The sequence below is a fragment of the Leguminivora glycinivorella genome, chromosome 1, assembly GCF_023078275.1.
Source record: "Leguminivora glycinivorella isolate SPB_JAAS2020 chromosome 1, LegGlyc_1.1, whole genome shotgun sequence".
In the NCBI taxonomy this organism is placed as follows: domain Eukaryota; kingdom Metazoa; phylum Arthropoda; class Insecta; order Lepidoptera; family Tortricidae; genus Leguminivora; species Leguminivora glycinivorella.
This window is the reverse complement of record NC_062971.1, coordinates 30,551,921-30,573,077: the sequence shown is the minus strand read 5'-3', so window position 1 is coordinate 30,573,077 and position 21,157 is coordinate 30,551,921. Positions and strand designations below refer to the sequence as shown.

General features: G+C 36.6%; 2 protein-coding genes across 8 annotated transcripts in view; one reads left to right on the top strand and one right to left on the bottom strand.

Moving 5' to 3' along the window:
* The window catches only part of LOC125242227 (glutamate receptor ionotropic, delta-1-like), a 36,088-nt gene extending 22,663 nt beyond the window's left edge, over nucleotides 1-13,425 (bottom strand). Inside the window, exon 1 of the mRNA XM_048150964.1 lies at nucleotides 13,291-13,425. Coding sequence (XP_048006921.1) covers nucleotides 13,291-13,321 — 31 coding nt within the window. The 5' untranslated portion in view covers nucleotides 13,322-13,425. The remainder of the gene's footprint in view (nucleotides 1-13,290) is intronic.
* The window catches only part of LOC125242253 (solute carrier family 52, riboflavin transporter, member 3), a 29,835-nt gene that overhangs the window by 7,967 nt on the left and 711 nt on the right, over nucleotides 1-21,157 (top strand). Inside the window, exons 1-3 of one of the 7 annotated variants that reach the window (XM_048151021.1) lie at nucleotides 5,929-6,600; nucleotides 7,111-7,211; nucleotides 19,916-20,993. In XM_048151021.1, the coding sequence (XP_048006978.1) occupies nucleotides 19,971-20,993 (1,023 nt within the window). In that variant the 5' untranslated portion in view covers nucleotides 5,929-6,600; nucleotides 7,111-7,211; nucleotides 19,916-19,970. Of the gene's footprint in view, nucleotides 1-5,927; nucleotides 6,601-7,110; nucleotides 7,212-18,544; nucleotides 18,765-19,414; nucleotides 19,839-19,915; nucleotides 20,994-21,157 lie in introns of those variants that run through there. The other 6 variants (XM_048150998.1, XM_048151005.1, XM_048151043.1 and 3 more) reach the window with 6 other exon arrangements.

Here is a 21,157-nt window from a genome sequence, read left to right as displayed (position 1 = left end):
TTTTTCCATGGCTATTTAGACCCTCATCTTTCACTGGTAAAAATGACAGACTGCCTCAAGAACCTTTTTTGGAATTTTTTTTTTTACCACTTTGTACCGTTCTGGCACGGTGAAGGACCCGGCCAAATGATCTGGCATAAATACTATGCGACTTCTGAGGAACTCTATTTTCACTTTTTAATAATTCCAGGTTGCCTCAAACACCTTTTTTGGGCCTCAAAAAATTAAATCTTTAAAAATTCATAGCTCGATAAAGCCCCGCTCCCCAGCTGCCAGACTTGCAGACCTGATGTTGGCTATGATCAGAGAAGCATCTGAGCACCTTTCCAGGTTGCCTCAAGGACCTACTCCAAAATCCTGCCAGCTCTCCGTCTAGCACGTGCGCAGCGCCGGACGATAGGGTTGCCTATGGATTAAAACGAATTAATACTCAGATGAAATGTTATGCTATTTATATTCCAGTCTTGGGTACTTTCTAGGTATATATACAGTATTCATATATATTTTTGTTCAAGTCCCAACATCACAAGCCTTATTGAACTTTTCCGTGGGACTTAATCAATAGTAGATCTGTGTAAGATTGTACTATTTTATTCATGATGTCTATTTAACTAAGCACCATTAGCCATTCATACGCGGACATCGCATAAAACAACTTTAAAAAAATTTCGCGACGTAAAGTAACAATAGAAAGTGCGAACGTGCGTTCCGTGAGAACGCACGCCACCCCTGATTAGGCCGCGAACTCGCGGCCGCCAGCATGTACTTGGAGCGCGGCGATAGAATCGCGGAGTGAGCCGCCCCTGACATTACCAAGTATGCAATTAGTGGGGACGTTTATCGACAAAAAGAGGCCAAACCTTCTTTTTCTTGACCAAAGCATGAAACTTGGCACAGTTGTTCCTTATATCAAAATAAGCCGATTAAGATCGGGAGCCTTCGGGAGCCTCCCCCCTGGGGCTCGGGAGGGGGGGTCAAAGTACCGCTTCACCCGGCTTGCTTTGAAAAATTCTAACATAGCCCGTTTAGTTCATAGGTCATGTTTGGTATCGTTTTCGAGTAAATCAATAACGTAGAATTCATTTTTGGTACTGAAATTATGATTTAATGGTAAATAAAATAAAAAAAAAATTAAAAGTTTGAAATTTTCATCTACGATTTACAAATTCAAGTCATCATAAATGTCAAACTGTTTGCTTTTTCTACAAATAAAAAATATGATATGAAAGCCTATTTAATATAGATTATGAATAATATAACTTTTACCCACCTTTACTAACGTTAAGTTTCATAAAAAAAACTTTAAGCCGCGCGGCGTCGGGACGCCGCGAGCGTAATTTTAACATACCTTTATTTTAAAAAACTCTATTAGAACCCGTTTAGCTATTAGGTCATATTTAGTATCGTTTTCGAGTAAATTAATAACGTAGAATTTAGTTTTGGTACTAAAATGACCATTTAATGTTAAATGAAATAAAAATAAAAAAATTCTGTGAGTTGCAAATTCAAGTCACGATAAATGTCAAACGGTTTGCTTTTTCTATAAATATAAAAATATGATATTAAAGCCTATTCACAAAGGATAGTACGCGTTCACCTACGCGAGCTTAGACTGTCTGCGGGGAACGCGCCTCTTTCATATATTTGATCGCCAGTGTCAGAGGTGTGTTAATGCATAAATAGAAAAAGATTCATTAATATTGACGTGTCGACAACGGCAACACTTGGGTCGGACCACACGATCTAAAGACCGACTGTACCTGTTATTTATTCATTGTAGTGAATCCTGAAAGAAATTTATATAACAGTATTTTATACAATCGTGATATAATACAAAACTTTTCAGTCGAGTACCATGTGTAGTACGGTACGAGAGTGAAAAGCTTAATTATATCACTATTGTATACAATACTTTTTCTACGAGTCATCATCTTCATCATCAATGGACGGAAATATCACCATTCATGCAAGTTAAAATTAATGTCAATAGAGTCGTTCACCGTTGTATCAACATCGAATTACCTAGCAACCAATTGTTTGTAATAACCGTCTCTGATTGGCCGATAACGCGACAGATAAAAAAAATGTGTTTCAGATGCAGGAAAATTTACCAGGTATCGCAAATTAGTATAGAAATTGTATCAAGTTCTATTTTTGAAATTATTATAGTTAACTAAAGTCAATTATAATGAGCTTATTATAATTGAGTCGGAACTGCCATAGAGTATCCAACACTGAAAAGTTAGCACTTATAGTTTAGTCTGTGGTGTCCTAATTGACAGATTACTCATACTCATACTCATACTATACATTCCCTTCACAAAAACATAGCTGGGTACATATGGAACTGCATAAAAAAGGCTCTACCCTCTTTATGCAGTTGCATCGGTTTTTGCAACCTGATTTACATTTACATCTTGTAACTTCTAAGCATATACTGGCCACTTCAGTGTTGTCTGACCAGTGTGGTACCCATTCGTCTCCTTCTTCCTTCCATCCCCAAGAAGACGGACTTGGCAAATTTTGGTGTGGCACCAACGCCAACGCCTGACTCCAAACAAGAACGCCCTGAGTCCCATTTTTCAAAACTGAAAGTTACAAGTTACAAGCGGAAGTCTCTTTGCAACTTGTCATATTAGACATTAACAACCACTTGTAAATTGTAACTTGTAGCTTCGAGAAATGGGCCCCTGGTACACTGTGCGCAGTATATGCTGATCCAAGGCAGCCTCTGAAGGAGGTATGTTCTCCAATTGTCGATCTTTTTTGGTACCTAAAGAGGTAGGTACTTCGACCACTCATTCACCGTTGCGCAACGACTTGGTCTGAAACAATATGTGCATTATCATTTTAGAGTCTACAACTATCAAATTACAACTTTTTGGTGGATCACGTAACCTTCAGTATTACCCACTTACGTTACGTATCATAGAAAATTATTACAAACTTTAGTAGAATCTGATTTGCCTCTGATATTGCTCCATCTTGTAATAGTTTGACACCTTGAGTGGCCTGGCTAAGCTTCAAAGCCAAAAGAAAACGTTTCTAGATTAGACATAGTATGGGACAGGTACGATAAACGCAGCTTGAAACGATCAACAAGGGAGAAACATGGCCACCCAAGGCTTCAAACTATTACGAGATGGAGCAATATCATAGATAGGCTAATCAGTTTCTACTAAAGTTTGTAATTATCTTGTATGATAGGTAAGTGTGTAATAGTGAAGGTGATCCACCAAAATGTTGTAATTTGATAGTTGCAGAATCTGTTTAAATAAAATGACAATGCACATATTGTTTCAGATCAAGGGTCCTTACGCAACAGTGAATGAGTGCCGGAAGAACCTCTTTACTAGAAAAGATCGACACTTGGAGAACATACCTCCTTCCGAGGCTGCCTTACTTCATCATATACTGCCATTTGTCGAAGACTGGGGCTAAAGACATGCCAACCACACCCTTGCTGCCGACGCATTAGGACACCACGGACTCCACTGCCAGTCTATTGCTGGCCGAATTTTGTGACACACTGCACTTAACGATTTAATCCGCAAGGCTCTCGGCACAGCGAACATGCCGACAACCCTCGAACCTGTCGGCTTGTCAGCAGCAGACGGAAAGCGGCCTGATGGTTGCTTGCTTTTGCCTTGGTTTCTGGGACGACCCTTGGCGTGGGGCGTGACCTGTGTGGATACCTTGGCTCCGTCCAACGTCTAACGCTCGGCCCAGAAACCAGAGACTGCTGCTGCAAAACGCCCAGTTTAAACGTGCAAATATGCATTTTTAAAAAAACAACTACATATTTGCGGCAATTGCATTTGAAACATTTGGACCATGGTCATCAGACACCAAACAGTTCGTGAAGGAAGTTTCCACCAAACTTGTCTGGGTGTTTGGTGACATAAGAGAAAAAGCAAACGGTTGACATTTTTGTTGACTTGAATTTGCAAATTATAGATGATTTTTTTTAAAATTTATTTACAATTAAATTATAATTGTAGTACCAAAAATAAATTCTTTGTTATTAATTTACTCGAAAACTATATCAAACATGACCTAATAGCTAAACCGGGTCTAATAGAGTTTTTAAAATAGAGGTATTTTAAAATTACGCTCGCGGCGTCCCGACGCCGCGCGTCTTAAAGTAATTTTTTAGTGGAACTTAACGTTTGTGAAGGTGAATAAAAGTTATATTTTTTATAATCTATATTAAATAGGCTTTCTTATCATATTTTTTATTTATAGAAAAAGCAAACAGTTTGTCATTTATGATGACTTGAATTTGTAAATCATGGATGAAAATTTCAAATTTTTTAATTTTTTTAAATTTTACTTACCATTAAATTATAATTTTAGTACCAAAATTGAATTCTACGTTATTGATTTACTCGAAAACGATATCAAACATGACCTAATAGCTAAACGGGGTCTAATAGAGTTTCTAAAATAAAGGCATTTTAAAATTACGCTCGCGGCGTACCGACGCCGCGCGTCTTAAAGTAATTTTTTTGTGGAACTTAACGTTAGTAAAGGTGGATAAAAGTTATATTTTTTATAATCTATATTAAATAGGCTATCATGTCATATTTTTTATTTATAGAAAAAGCAAACAGTTTGTCATTTATGATGACTTGAATTTGTAAATCATGGATGAAAATTTCAAATTTTTTAATTTTTTTTATTTTATTTACCATTAAATGATAATTTTAGTACTGAAAACGAATTCTACGTTATTGATTTACTCGAAAACGATACCAAACATGACCTATTAACTAAACGGGGTAAGTTAGAATTTTTCAAACCAAGCCGGGTGAAGCGGAACTTTGACCCCCCCTCCCGGGCCCCAGGGGGGAGGCTCCCGAAGGCTCCCGATCTTAATCGGCTTATTTTGATATAAGGAACAACTGTGCCAAGTTTCATGCTTTGGTCAAAAAATTTAAGGTTTTTCAATAAACTCCCCAGCTAAATCCTCTATCAGAGATACAGTAGTAACTTTTGCTTTTGTAACTTTTAGATCGGGCACGCAAAAAATGAAAACTAAATACAAAAAATAACCTGCATTAAAATATAGCGTAATCGATTCTACTCTTGATTCTGAACAAACTGTTTTCTGGTTTTCAGTGCATGGTGTAACACGTTGTATATATAATATATAAATACTTATATACATAGAAAACATCCATGACTCAGGAACAAATATCACACAAACAAATGCCCTAACCGGGATTCGAACCCGGGACCGCGGCGTAGCAGGCAGGGTCACTACCGAGTTACCGACTGCGCCAGACCGGTCTTCAATTGGTTGATGAGAAATATTAAAATACAAGGAATAGGCTACTAGACTCGTATCGAATTTAGCACATCAAGTTATTGTTTTCTGTAGTATTTAACTTAAGAAATCAATATTTATAGCTTGCGGGCATTAAAAGTGCGTGTTGACTGCGTATTTTTAATTAAAGATGTGTGTAAGTATGTTTTTTTTTTAATTATGGACTCCGAAAACGGTGTTGGCCAATGGAGTGACGTCACATAATTCAGATCAACTATGGAAATTAGAGATAGTAATCTGATCTCCATAGAAGCAACCTCTATTGTATTAAAATTCATAGTCGTTGACGGGTGTGACAATGTGAATACTGACGTCATGTCATAGATATTCTATAGATTAATATGGCTGATGTTGTTTTTGCCTGATCACGTAAAAGTAAACTTTAAATAATTTTTTTGCGGGTTTTTAAGTCGTAATAAAATATGGTACTATTTTTTTTCGTTTAATTAGACAGTAATTAATAATATAAGACATACTGTGAAAAAGGGTCAAGTAGCCTATACAAGACTAAGATTATTGTTCTTTGTGCCAGACCAATGCCAGACTCTCGGCCAGACTGTCAGTGTTTTATTGACTTGTTGGCATAACGAGCACGTATCCAGGCCATAAAATTAATTTAAAAAGTGCTATCTGACAGTTAAGTGACATTGACAATCAGCTGATCCTTTTTCCTATGTGCAATTTCGCGTTAGATGTAGCAAATTCTCGAAACCTCTGTCCTTCTTTTATATGTGCAACTTATATCGTTTTATCCTTTTTTATCGACATCGCACCAGGAATTCGTCAATTTACGTCACGGAATCATGATCGCCACGTCTATCGGCTATTGGTTTCAGACGTTCAGTTCAGTTTGATATCTCGCGTAGAGTTATCTGAACGGCTATGATAAGTTAAAATAATCTGGCGGTGTTTATATTATAATCACAGCAATGACAAATCTACTGACATAGTTTACTTTGCGATATATTTTATGTGATTGAAGGTCTTTACATAATTGCAAACTTACAAACACGTGATGATGCAATAAAAGTTTGACCACAGAAATCAAGTTCAAAGTGCTAAAACAATTGGCGTTGAATCGATTTCTATAGCAAAGCAATTCGTGCGTCATTCACTGTAAAGCTAGGTTAATTGAGCAGGACCCAATTTTATTGTAAGAAAATATTGTGATGTACTGTGAAGTGATTTAAATGGTGGTACGTGCTGGACGGTGTAGGACCCACAAGAGATTTGGTGACCAAGCCTACCATGACTGATATCAGTTCTACCAGGTATGAACTAAATGTTAAGTACTAAGTTAACCAAAGTCTATGGTTTTCTGCACATGCCAACTTATCCTTGTCCTCCTAGGCCAGCCATACATATTCTGAATCAGATGTATCTGTGAATTCATGTTATGAATTCAGACTGGCCGGCTGAAGTCATTTGGCAAATGGGGAGGTATTTTTCTATGCTCTGCTTATACCTGTTCTTGCCATATCACTGTTATATAATCCAGGCATGAATCTAATTTATCCAGCCATCTCCTAAATATGTCCTAGGATATGTCCAAGGACAGTCATTTTGACATTTGGAAAATATTTTTCCGTATTGGTGAATTAACAATTTTTTCCAATTAAAATAATTTTTAAAATGATCTTGGGAAGTAACACCATTTTACCTAAATGCTGCTTGATAGATGATTATGACTCCACAAATATATTTTGTGGGTTATTCCATTTTTGTTTTAGTTCCAATGGCTTTCACTTTAGTCTGATAGATTCGACATGTGTACATTTCAGGTAGCGTAACACACTAAGTACCTATACTCTGCGCTCTTCCGTTGCTTGCTGTGCCCTCACGGTCTCACTGTCCTGACACCCACCCTTCATTACAGTCACTTGTAAGTCACTTCTACTTTTCTTCTTATCACTTATCTTTAATTTTCCTAATATAGTTCTCATTGTGTGTTTCTGTTAGGTAAGACTAGCGTCACCCTGTTAAAAAGATATTAGAGATAGACTGTTAAATAAAATGCTTATCATAATGACCTGAAAATTTGCATGTATATTTACATAACATATACATATTATCAACAGTCTATTTCTGGTCAGAATTGAAGACAAAAATATAATATTAACTATGAGTATTGTGGAAATCGCTTCATAGTAATTCGCTTCATTTTGCACTAAGTAAATATTTTATATTTACTTAGTGCAAAATGGCTTTTCAAAGGACATTAGGTCTTAACGAAATAAAAAAGTAAAAATAAAATTTGAGTGACTGTTTAACCCATCATCTGTTTTTGTCATAAAATCATTTACTTTTATATAAAAATTTTAAGTCCAACATCTTATGTTAGGATCCTTATCAAACACAGACAAATTGTTAATTAATACCTAACATTTACTATATACAGTAGGTACACAATAAACACATATATGTATTTATATTAAAAAAATAAATGTATTTAAGAAAATTTTATTAAAAATCATATCTCATTTTCAGTTTACTTTCTCATTGTATACCTATATATATTTTTTAAAATTTATTTATTTCAAAAAACTTATGACCAATGTATTACATTTTTTTTTCGCCAAACTGGAACCAGTTTGTTGGCGAATAGCAGTGTTATATTATTATAACATACATAACATACATGTGGGTATTGTGTGTTGAGTCTGTTTCAGACATACTAACATGAATCATATTCCATTTCATCCCTAAACGTTTGATGCTGAAAATTAACATAATAATAGAATTGTTTTACTAATTTTAAAGTCTGAGGTGTTTACCTATCTTCGCAACTTATGAGATAAGAGCATTGCGGCCTTATCATAGTTTACTTTGCCCCTAGGCATGCATTCACTGAGACTCATTTACTTATCAGATAATTCATGTCAACTAATCCTTGGACATATAGTATAATAAGTACCACTGATTGCCTCTTACTATTTCATGACACAAGGATGTGTGTGTTACGTTACAAATGTGGCGCCATTCATTTATTACGTAAGACATTTTTTTCCATTTGACCTTCCTGAATGGGATCCTTTATGAAAGAAAAAATAAAAATAGTATGCTATTTTATTTAATCTTACGTACCTACTGTCTGAATACGCGTTTAATTTTTTTTTAATGAAACATTTACTGAATATATGAGCCGCACCTTTGCAAGTTACAAAAATGTTTCAAAAAGCGGGAATGATTGTTGAAACAAAAGGAAAAAGTCACAGTAGCTGAAGAAAACTTTCACTATAGAAATGAAAGATTTCAATTCCTGTACAAAAATAAAATCGCATTACTGGAAAGTTTCCAACGGCACGTGAGTACGCCTGGTCATATGATTAGTACTGAGAGCTGCAAGCATTCATAATAGGTACAATTAGCAATACTTTTTGCATACATACAGACTTCTATGCCGGGAAGAGTAATTTTCTCTGCTGCTGACTGTACAGTAAGCTGCAAAAGTGCATGGCGAATTTATCAATGAATACATTCATAACTTCTCCATGCGCTTTCTCAGCTCACTGTACGTGTACAATTTACATACTGTTAATTAATATTAGTTCCATAATATTGCTTTTAATAATGAAACTTACCATAGTCATAGGGCTTACGGCGAAATTATGGTCAAAAGCTGCACTTTATGCAGAAAGCAAGCCACTTTGCACAGTGATACTAGGGACCAATACAAATGATTTCATCCGAGGAAACACGATTTTCATCCACTAGAATTCAAGATGGCGGACATTTTCCAAAATGGCGGCCTCATATTTTTAAAAATTTATAGAATCACAACGGCTGCACCGATTTTGATGGTTGGGATGTCTATCAGTTCGTATTGAAGCTTTTATTAATATAAAAAATTAAAAACAAAAAAATTAAGATGGCGGCCGAATAATAAGAAAAATATGAAATTTTCAAACTTTTTTTTTTCATTCTCGTGAAATTTACCAATAAATTTTCTATGATATGGCCACATTTGTATATATATTAATTAAACCTGATAATATTATCAACATAATAAAGTAAAAGTCATGAAAATCCGTCGAGTAGTTTTTGAACTATACCCATTTCAAATGGAGCGCGCGGATTTGAAAGACGTTTTTGCACGTGATGTAAAAAAATTTAGAATCATAACGGCTGCACCGATTTTAATGGTTGGGGTGGCTATCAGTTTGTATTAAAACATTTATTCATATAAAAATTAAAATCATTTAAAAAAATTAAAGATGGCGGCCGAATAATAAGAAAAATATGAAATTTTCAATTTTTTTTATTCTCACTAAATTTACAAATAGTTTTTCTACGATATGGTCACATTTTTATTTATTGAAATAAAATCTGATAACATCATCTGCAAAATAAAACAAAAAACGTTAAAATCCGTTCAGTAGTTTTTGAACTATACGCATTGCAAATGAAGCGCGCGGGTTTGAAAGAAGTCTCGTACCGCTATACACGCTGATTATTTATTTTGGTCACCACTTACTATATTATTATTCAGAATCAATGTTTTTAGTATTTATTTTCATTATTAGTTTTTTATTCTGAGTTTAGGTATATTTATATAACCCCGTAAACGTTGATGGTCATAATTTTTATTTTAATACGTAAAAGAACTTAAATAGGTACACATAACATTTGCATCACTTCTCCTTTTCAAGGCTAGAGATAATCTCCGACAACTTCTGTAGGGGGCTACGGAAACATATATTAAAACAAACTTATTTTTTGCTTCTCGTCTAGGTTATACTAAAAGATAGAAGAGTGATTCAAAATAATATCAAAATACAAGGAAATAATGAATAAATAATAATATATAATATCATTTTTGCAAAATACTTTTTATTTTGGCAGCTGCCTGTGCAAATGTTACATTGCATTATTTGCATTGCGCAGGGTAGACCCACAACACGTACAGCGTATTGTTTCGCAGCCTGTTTCACAACCGCAATTGTCCAAGTATTCCCATTCATACCATATCTCCCTGTTTTCAGACCACTGCAGCACCCAACTATCATTGTACGTCTTCCAACCCCAGGATGATGGCATAGGCACAGAAGTAATATCCAGAATATGGGGCGTTGTTATACGACACGGAGCGCAAGTGCTGCCGATGTTGGTTACTAATTTATTTTTGGTGGTAAACAGTTTCTTGCTCACCAAGTTCAGGTGAACTTTTCAAGCATGGCGATTATTCCTCCAGGAAGACTTTGTAGTTACTGCGATGTTTCTATCAAAGCTGGTATAACTTCAGGGTGTGCAAACAATGTTTTAGAACATGTTTTTTTTTCTTTTGTATTTAAAAAAGAAGTGGTGTCAGACGTAAAGACGTGAAAGCCACGAAGAGCAGTCGGTCTTCCAGGATCCAAAGTGTTGGCTATTTTATAACTTATACTCTGGCAGGTTATTCTCATTTAAGAAAATATACTAGATAAGACTTGGAAATTTCCCAATATAATTAGCTCCATAGATCCCATGCTTAAATGCCAAATTGGGACCGTTCTTAACACATATTTTAGTGAGCAAGCATGGACTCAGGCCTGTTTTCCAGTATGGTTTGGCGGCTTAGGCACTCGTAAAGTGTCGTTTTGCCGACATTCCTGCCTCCATTTACATCACGTCAGATCTCGCAAGTAACATCTTGAAAGCCTCCACGGCTACAAACTGCGAGATAAACTCAAACAACAAAGGGCATGGGACACTAGTACCCGTTACCACCCTGAACTCACTCGAGGCCTCTTCATGAGGCAAAGACCTTTCGGGCTCTAAGCTAGGTCCAAATCCGAATCTGGCCACTGACTTTGCGTCTATCCTTCACCCGTACTTCAGACTCCAGTAGATTTTATTTAAATACCAAGACATTTGTATCGGAAGATCTGATGATACGCGCGACTCCCTGTTCCGCCATATCTTTTGCGCGAGGTACAATGAGACCATCAGCTTTTTCCGGTTACGTTCCTATGGTTTACCCTGAAATAGCTGATAAATAAATGTTCTCTGAGGGAGTAAATTGTTTAGAAAAAAAAAATCACCACACTAATAATAACATCAACAGGCTACAGTTTCTGGAACAAGCCTTGTTGGTTGTCATACTAACATAACAGTGTCTTCCTCCAGGAATAATGGCCAAGCTTAAAAAGTTCACCTGCGGCCTATATATGATCCGCAGACTCCACATTTATCGGTGAACTTGGTGCGCAAGGAACTGTTTCCAACCAAAATTAATAACCAGCATCCCACCAACATCGTTAGCACTACAAAACATACGCTCCTTGTCGTATAACAAGCAAACCATCTCGAAACGTAGACTAAGTAGACGAGAAGCAGAAAATAAGTTATTTTATACATAGATATTTCTGTAACCCCCTACAGAAGTTGTCGAAAATTATCTTTGGAGTCCTCGGAAAGGACAATTGCTATTAATACAAATGTTATGTTATGTGCATTTAAGTTCTTTTACGTATTAACATAAAAATTATGACCATCAAAGTTTACGGGGGTTATCTAAATATACCTAAACTCGGAATAAAATACTAATAATGTATATAAATACTAAAAACATTGATTCTGAATAGTAATATAATAGTAAGTTGTGACCAAAATAAATAATCAGTCTTGCGTGTATAGCGGTACGAGACTTCTTTCAAACCCGCGCGGTTCATTTGCAATGCGTATAGTTCAAAAACTACTGAACGGATTTTAACGTTTTTTGTTTTATTTTGCAGATGATATTATCAGATTTTATTTCAATAAATAAAAATGTGACCATATCGTAGAAAAACTATTTGTAAATTTCGTGAGAATTAAAAAAAAATGAAAATTTCATATTTTTCTTATTATTCGGCCGCCATCTTTAATTTTTTTAAATGATTTTAATTTTTATATGAATAAATGTTTTAATACAAACTGATAGCCACCCCAACCATTAAAATCGGTGCAGCCGTTATGATTACAATTTTTTTTACATCATGTGCGAAAACGTCTTTCAAATCCGCGCGCTCCATTTGAAATGGGTATAGTTCAAAAACTACTCAACGGATTTTCATGATTTTTATTTTATTGTGTAGATAATATTATGAGGTTTAATTTAAATATACACAAATGTGGCCATATCATAGAAAAACTATTTGTAAATTTCGTGAGAATGAAAAAAAAAGTTTGAATATTTCATATTTTTCTTATTATTCGGCCGCCATCTTATTTTTTTATGATGTTATTTTTTTATATTGATAAGCACTTCAATACGAACTGAAAGACACCCCATCCATCAAAATCGGTGCAGCCGTTATGATTCTATAAATTTTTAAAAATATGCGGCCGCCATTTTGGAAAATGTCCGCCATCTTGAATTCTAGTGGATGAAAATCGTGTTTCCTCAGATGAAATCATTTGTATTGGTCCCTAGTATCGCTGTGCAAAGTGGCTTGCTTTCTGCATAAAATGCAGTTTTTTTCCGTAAGCCCTATGACTACCACTTAAGTTAATATATACCATTACTTATAAGTACGAGTACTACTGCTTAGAGAAAGTTATATTATTAATAAAAATATGGACTAATGCTGTTAATCATCATTAGGATACGAAATCAGCTTAATATATGATGCCACTATTTAAGTCAGGTAAGAGAGTAAAATCGAAAGATAAACATATGTGCCAACCTGATCTGACGAACATCTCATTTTGACGACCGGTCTGGCCTAGCGCGTAATGACCCTGCCTGTTACGCCGCGGCCCCGGGTTCGAATCCCGGTAAGGGCATTTATTTGTGCGATGAGCACATATATTTCTTCCCGAGTCATGGATGTTTTATATGTATATAAGTATTTGTATATTATATACATATATCCTTGTCTGGGTACCCACAACACAAACCTTCTTGAGCTTACCGTGGGGCTCAGTCAATCTGTGTAAGAATGTCCTATAATATTTATTATTATTATTTATTATCTTAATTGTTACGGAATAGGGCTTACCTATATGTAACTTAGTCTCTGTATTCTGCATGGAATGATGACGCTTATAACTCGACGCATTTAAATGTTATTTAAAATCACAACACTTCTCGGATCACAAACTATCTCTATACTAAAATACATTTCAATTAGTTCACTGGTGTGAAGGTAACGCACAGACAAATAGGTCAGCTTGAAAGACAGATAAAGTTACTTACGAATTCAAGTCTTCTTGAATGACCTGCTTATTTTCATTGCCTAACTTCTTTGTGTACTTAATGATAATATAAAATTGGGCATGGTTTTTATCTGGCATATATCTACGTCACAACGTTACACGGTTCATTAATTCATTTGCACAGTTCGCCTCAGTATTTACTATTTATCATATAATTAGTTACGTTACGCATGAAGAGTTACGCATACGCATTCTCTGTTCTCTACTCAGAAGGTCGATTGATCAAGTTCCGTTAAACTGCTTTACGTTTGTTTTAAATAACATTTAAATGCGTCAATTAAGAGCTATTACTTGGGATGGACCGGTTAATTTGATAACACGCACATTTAGATAAAGACTACAGAGTCCTATAAAACCTAACTGCATTTCTCATATAGTTCAGTCATTTTACACTAAATTCTGTTGTTTTTTCCGTGTAGTTTTGGTGAAGTATTGAACAGTGTAGTGTTGTGTAAGTTGTGTTATGAGGGCTGAAGATGAAGACCTCAAGGACCAGTGCGCAGACGCAGTTACTGAAACTGTCGCAGAGCTGGGTCAAGCTCTGATGCATGCTGTAGATAGGTAGTTTGTGTTTGTAACTTCCATATTCTTGATGAATAATTTTACTTACTGGAACTCTTAGAAAACTCTTGATTTGGTTTGTTATAGATAAAATAAAACAGTAAACATACTTTGAGGGGTTTATTAAGGAAGCCAGTGTGTCATTAATTTCAAAATATAGATATTGGTATATTTTCAAATAATCTTAAACTAGGAACTTGAACAAAGAAGAATTCAGAGACACTTGCGTCATCATCTGAGCGTAGCGTTCTAGCGTTGCACGTTGTACCTTTCTTGAACTTTCAATACCTATGCATGTTACATACAACGTACGGACTCGATACGAGTAAAAGGCCAGTAGCTTTTCACGTGCCAAATAACAATTTTACGGCATTTGTCATACCTATCAGTATCGATGTTTACAAAACACCTATTCATGACTTTTTTCTAGTCGTAATTGTAATTGGATATTATGTGTAATTGGACATAGGTACACATTTAGGATACCTAACACACGTTTCCTGTTTATGCTAATTCCATGCCTGAAACAGTTTAAAAGGTTTATGTTATAAGAAAGCACTTTTTGTATAAGTAGTTATGATTAAGTAACAGCTAGTTCGTGTTTAACGTTTTTCTTAGTACATTTTTAGTAAGTTTTTTACGGCAAGTCAGTGGTCAGTCAATTAAACTATTAATTTAACAGGTAATTATTAAATTAGGCAAATTTTGACAAGCTTAATACCAACATTAGATACTTTGTCGGCAAATCAACAACACACAAAACAAATATGGATATTAAGTATATCGCCTATATAGTTAACTTATTATAATTATTATACCTACACACCGATCGTTTTAACATAGTTTACAGCATCATGATCAACATTCAACGGACACCCGGTCGTTTATTTTATATTATACTAGCATTTGCCCGCGGCTTCGCTTCCGTTAGAAAGTGACAATAAGTAGCCTATGTGACTCTCCATCCCTTCAAGTATCTCCACTTAAAAAATCATGTCAATTCGTCGCTCCGTTTTGCCGTGAATGACGGACAAACAAACAGACACACACACTTTCCCATTTATAATATTAGTATGGATTAGTATGGATAATCCGTTTCCATCGTGTTACTTTAACCAGTATTATTAGTTAAAGACACACCATCTTTGACCATCGCACAGCTACAGGCAACACCATCTATGACCAATATGACCATCCTTTTGGATTTTTTGTGCAATAGAATTAATACAAACGATCTCGCTGCACGTTTTTGCCAATTAAAGTAGGTACGAGTATCTACCTATAAGTACGTATTATTCTTCTTCCGTGGACTGGACCACTTTTGATTCGGTTAGTCAGTGCTGTGAGTCATTTGTGGACATTCTGTATACACTACTCACAGAGCGGTATTCAATATGAACTCAACTGTTTCAAAACTTTAAATGTAGATAAAGGCAGCAACACACGCATGCTTTTCATAAACATGTGTATAGCAACCATTGTTCAAGCGACGTTTTGCGGAAACATGTTTGCATAACATTAACAATAGTTATTTTCCCCTCACTAGCTCGGAAACACGTGTTTTGTCCTTTTAATACCAGCGGGTAAAAACGAATTTTATCCACTAGTGGGTAAAGTAGTTTGATCTTGAATAAAATCAAATTAACTGCTTTAAAATTGATAAAAGTAGGTGAATCTAGTAATAAAGATGATTTACCACCTGTGGAACTACTGGAAGCAGTGATAAACGCATTTTTTGCGTTGTAGTTTCCTCGCTATAGTGAGGGGAAAAGTTTTGTGTTACACTCGGGTGCAAATGTATTTTACTACTCGTGTGTTAAAAAATTCGCAAGTTCAGGATTCTATTCTCGAACCACTCGCTTCGCTCGTGGTTCAACTATAGAATCCTTTCACTTGCTAGTTTTTCAATTCCACACTCGGCGTTAAAATACAACTTTGCCCCCTTGTATAACAAATAACTATTGTTATACAAGGGGGCAAAGTTGTATTTTAACGCCGAGTGTGGAATTGAAAAACGAGCGAAGCGAGTGGTTCGAGAATATAATCCTGAACTTGCGAGTTTTTTAACACACGAGAAGTAAAATACATTTGCACCCGAGTGTAACACAAAACTTTTCCCCTCACTATAGCGAGGAAACTACAACGCAAAAAATGCGTTTATCACTGTTTCCAGTAGTTCCACAGGTGGTAAATCATCTTTATTACTAGATTCACCTACTTTTATCAATTTTAAAGCAGTTAATTTGACTTTATTCAAGGTCAAATTACTTTACACACTAGTGGATAAAATGCGTTTTTACCCGCTGGTATTAAAGGACAAAACACGTATTTCCGGGCTAGTGAGGGGAAAAATATTTTTCACCAAACCAACTGAAAAAGGCACTCTAATTGTTCAAAATGTTATCTACCTGTGGGGCAATACACAATGCAAATTTTGAGTTGTTTCCTTATGTTGGCAAATGGCAATGGATAAATATATTTGAGATGAGAACATTCAATTTAAATTTATTTGCTTTGATTTTATTTGTTATTATACAGTTACCTACTGTTTTCCTTGTGCTGTGCTGAAGACGTTGGGCTTTCAGTGTAGTTGAGGTATAATTTGAATCGCTCAATGAGTTAAGCTGATTATTATTTTGACATGCAAAGTTAACCAATTGTGTATTATTTTGTTCCTTTGAATTCGTGCGTAATACAGTTGTATTTTTTTTTTAAAGTTGGGTTGGTTAAATAGGGTGGGGAGTGTAGATAAATCTTACGTAATAAATGAATGGCGCCTTATTGCAAACCAAAAAGGAAAAAACTTAAAGTGAATTCTTAAATGTTATTAAGGTTTATTTGTATCATAATGATTGAAGGTACTAAAGAAACCAGCATGCATAACGAATCGAAATTCTTACATCCGATTTCACTAGGGGCAAGTCTCGCCATTTGGTTATGTGTAATTAGAAATGTGGAAGAAATTATTTTTCCCCTCACTAGCTCGAAAACACGTGTTTTGTCCTTTAATATCAGCGGGTAAAAACGCATTTTATCCACTAGCGGGTAAAGTCATTTGACCTTGAATAAAGTCAAATTAACTGCTTTAAAATTGATCTGAGAATCTAGTAATAAAGATGATTTACCACCTGTGGAACTAGTGGAAGCAGTGATAAACGCATTTTTGCGTTGTAGTTTCCTCGCTATAGTGAGGGGAAAAGTTTTGTGTTACACTCGGGTGCAAATGTATTTTACTTCTCGTGTGTTAAAATACTACTTTGCCCCCCTGTATAATAAATAACTATTATATAACGTAACTCTAACTTAAAGTGTTCTTTAAATGAAATCTGATGATGAACGTATACCTAGTTAAGGGCATCATATTTATTCTAAACTAGCCTTTGCCCGCGGCTTCGCTCGCATTAGAAAGAGACGAAATTAAAAGTAGCCTATATGTCACTCTCCATCCCTTCAACTATCTCCACTTAAAAATCACGTCAATTCGACGCTCCGTTTTGTCGTGAAAGACGGACAAACAAACAGACACACACACTTTCCCATTTATAATATAATATTAGTGTGGATACTTATAACTAAACTGCGAATTAGATAAATTGTTGACAGATACACGTCTAACATTAATAACATTTTGTAATTGATAAGTTGAGTTGTAATTGTTGCTAAAGCTTGACACGACGAGCATTCTGTGCAGTTCTCACTTCTCAGTTGGGAGCGAAGTTCTAATTAAGAGGGCTTTCGTGTTAAAAATAGTGAAATCGCAACCGAGCGCTCGATCATACGGTGTGTGGTATCAAATTAAAGGGCTTTGCGAGTAGTTTATAAATATATATCACATTATAGGACTTTTTCTACTTGGTCTAACAAAATATGAGAAAATGTCCAAAAGTGGTAATAATTGTACCGGTGAAGGCTCGTTTTCAAAAAATTGGCAAAAATCAATAATAGCAATTTATAATCACTAAGGCATAACAGCAATTTAAGTAAACGTTGCAGATTAATTTAGTACAAAACTTACTTCGATGTGATGTAGATTTTCAAAGAAATTGTCACTTAATTTTAGGTAATTTCTGAAAAAAATTGAATTCGCCTTAGGCTAGTTTACTCTTTTTCAAAAACTTAAAATAAAAATCTAGTCTGAAATGATTGTGGTACAGGATATACGAATTATAAATTTACCCGTTTTAATATTCAAAATTGTCCAAATTTTACAAATAAGATCGACTGATTCAGCTCTATACGTGCGTTTTTCTAAACGTGCATTAGAGAAAAATTCATAATTAATTTAGTGAGTTAGTTTTCAAAAATCCATTCTTATAAAAATCAAGATAATAATATGCTCTAACTGGAACTTGAATTAAATAAATCTATTGGATAACGGAAAGTGTAGTATTTCACCGACTAAAACTATCAATTTTACATTATTTTGACGTTTTTTTTGAAAGCAGCCTTAATATTAGTATTCGGATCTCATTTGACTCGTCGTGCGTAAAGAATAACTAGTCTTTACCTCTAGAGAGCACATATTATACTGGGTTTACTTCAGACTCTCAGTTCCTTACCAAAAGCCTTGGGATGCGGACCGTATTCTAGTTATTTAACTTTACCTCATTCTTTCCTGTATTAATTTATTACAAGTTGGCATTTTATGCTGCATTTTACCTCTTGTTAATTGTTTGTTAATCAACATGAGTGACGGGTATGTTCTCTTTGCATATTTCATTGTCATTTTAGTTCGCTTACGTTTACCTGTTACGTGTATTTCATAATAAATAATTAACGAAGCACATCATACACCGCGGTATTGATTGGTAAGAACCTTAAAAATAGACTACGTAGGTAAGTAATTGGTAGTTCAATCATCATTAAATTCCTGTTAAGCTGGCCAAGGTTAGCAGCAGTTTATTAATTAAATATACTTAATCAAAGTTAGAATTTTCTAGTTGATGTTTTTTTATTATCTAGGTCAGGGTGGCTAGCCGAATGGCACAATCGCTCTCACGAAACGAAAAGATATCTATCTCACTGGCGCGACAGAGCCACGTGCGCTGCCAGGGGTTTCCACCTTATTACCCACCTGCCCTGACTTATCTCATCTATATCATCATTTGCCATTTACCATAATCCCTAACTGGTATTCGCCCACGAATCCCACGACACGACCCTTCTGGTGTGTGTCCGGGACCCCAATATTTTTTTTACTATTTAACGAAGTACTTGACTTGACCCTGACTATTTACAGCTGCCGCGTTAAATATGTCTAGATACATACCAAGAACCCGACCAGACGAACGTAGCCGTTACATGGGTTTCCCCGTATGGATACGGTTCGGTTTAGAAAGTGTTAAGATACGGTTCGAAGAGTTCGAAGACGCACTCCCGAAATTACCTACATACATTAGACAGTTGTCAAAGATCCTCTGCTTATAGACAACAATCTTTCACTGGATAGCTCGGAAGTTGGAACCAATTGGAACACAAAACAAGCTTTTGTATTTACTTTCACTAAGCCGATATATCTGGTATACGTGTTGTAATAATTTAATGATATCAGGTAGGTAATATTTAGAATAGTTGTTATCGTAATCAACGACTGTACATAGATACATCAGACAGATAAGCACTTAAATATATCTACCGCATGCATTCGCACAATATTAGGACACCCGCGCTGACTGGGCTTGGTGGTCCCTCGTTTTAAGATAATTCTCTCTCTCATCCTCTTTCTTAATCGCCGGTAGTGCGTGTAACCCTAAAGTGAGATAACGTACGTGTACGTTTAAGCTGATGGTATGACATAATTCTTCGTGTATTCAAAAATGTCTAATTCATGAATCTCGCTTCTTCCAGGTTGAACGAGGACCGAGAGCGCATCCCTTGCCTGAGTTCAGACAGCGACCGCACGATGTGGGGAACACAACGCCGCGTCCTACTGGACGTGCTGCTGGCCTGCTGGGGCGTGGGCACGTGGCTCGGCGTCAACGGTCTCTACGTGCAGCTGCCGCTGCTCGTCGAGCGCCTGCCCGAGGGCTGGGCTCTGCCGTCCTCCATGGTCCTGGCTATACAACTTGCCAACTTGGGATTAGTGGCTTATGCAATAATGCGCCGTTTCCGACCGAACGCTTCCGACTCGCCCTACATCTACGGATTACTAGTTGTGGGAACCCTCGCCCTCGCGCTCAATGCCTTCCTTTACGATCAAACAGTCGGGAACCGCTCCGTCGCATTCCTCCTCTTAACCTTCTTCGCGGCGCTCGTGGGATGTACGAGCTCCGTTTTATTCTATCCGTATTTGAGGCACTTCCGAGACGTGTATCTCGCGACGTATTTAGTCGGCGAAGGCCTGAGCGGATTCATCCCGGCTATCTTAGCTCTCATTCAGGGAGTCGGCGGCGACCCCACGTGCGTACTCAACGATGAGGGCACAGAGATGTATCCGATTTACTCACCGCCGCGGTTCGACTCAACCGTTTTTCTAATGCTGCTGGCGGGCTTGTCGGCGATGAGTTTGGCCAGCTTCGTGATAGTAGATCTATACAAAGGATTCGCATCGGAGCGCGTAGAACCCGCCGCGGCCGAGAAGGACGACGAAGCGACATCGGAGCCGGTGGCGCTTCACCGAGGAAGTTGGCTTTCCGTGTTGGTTTTGATGGGAGTTCTGAACGCGCTCTCAAACGGGGTGCTGCCGTCCGTGCAGTCGTACTCGTGCATTCCGTACGGGAACCTGGCGTACCACCTGTCGGTGACGCTGGGCTCGATGGCGAACCCGGCGGCGTGCCTGGCGGGCGTGTGGCTGGCGCCGCTGCCGAGCCGCGTGCTGGCGGGGGTGCTGACGGCGGCGGCGGTGCCGCTCGCCTACATCATGGCCACGGCGCTCATGAGCCCCGAGCCGCCGCTCTATCAAAATGTCGGCGGAGCCGTTTTAATAGTGAGTCTGAGTACCTTTATAAACTGCTTTATTGGAAATTGAGCTTCTAAAATCGCCGTCAATAGAAATTCTGAACAATGTAAACAAAGTATTATGTAAAATATCAATATTTTAGCACAATTTTATTATTTTAAAGGTTGAGGATCATAATGTGAGATGAATTG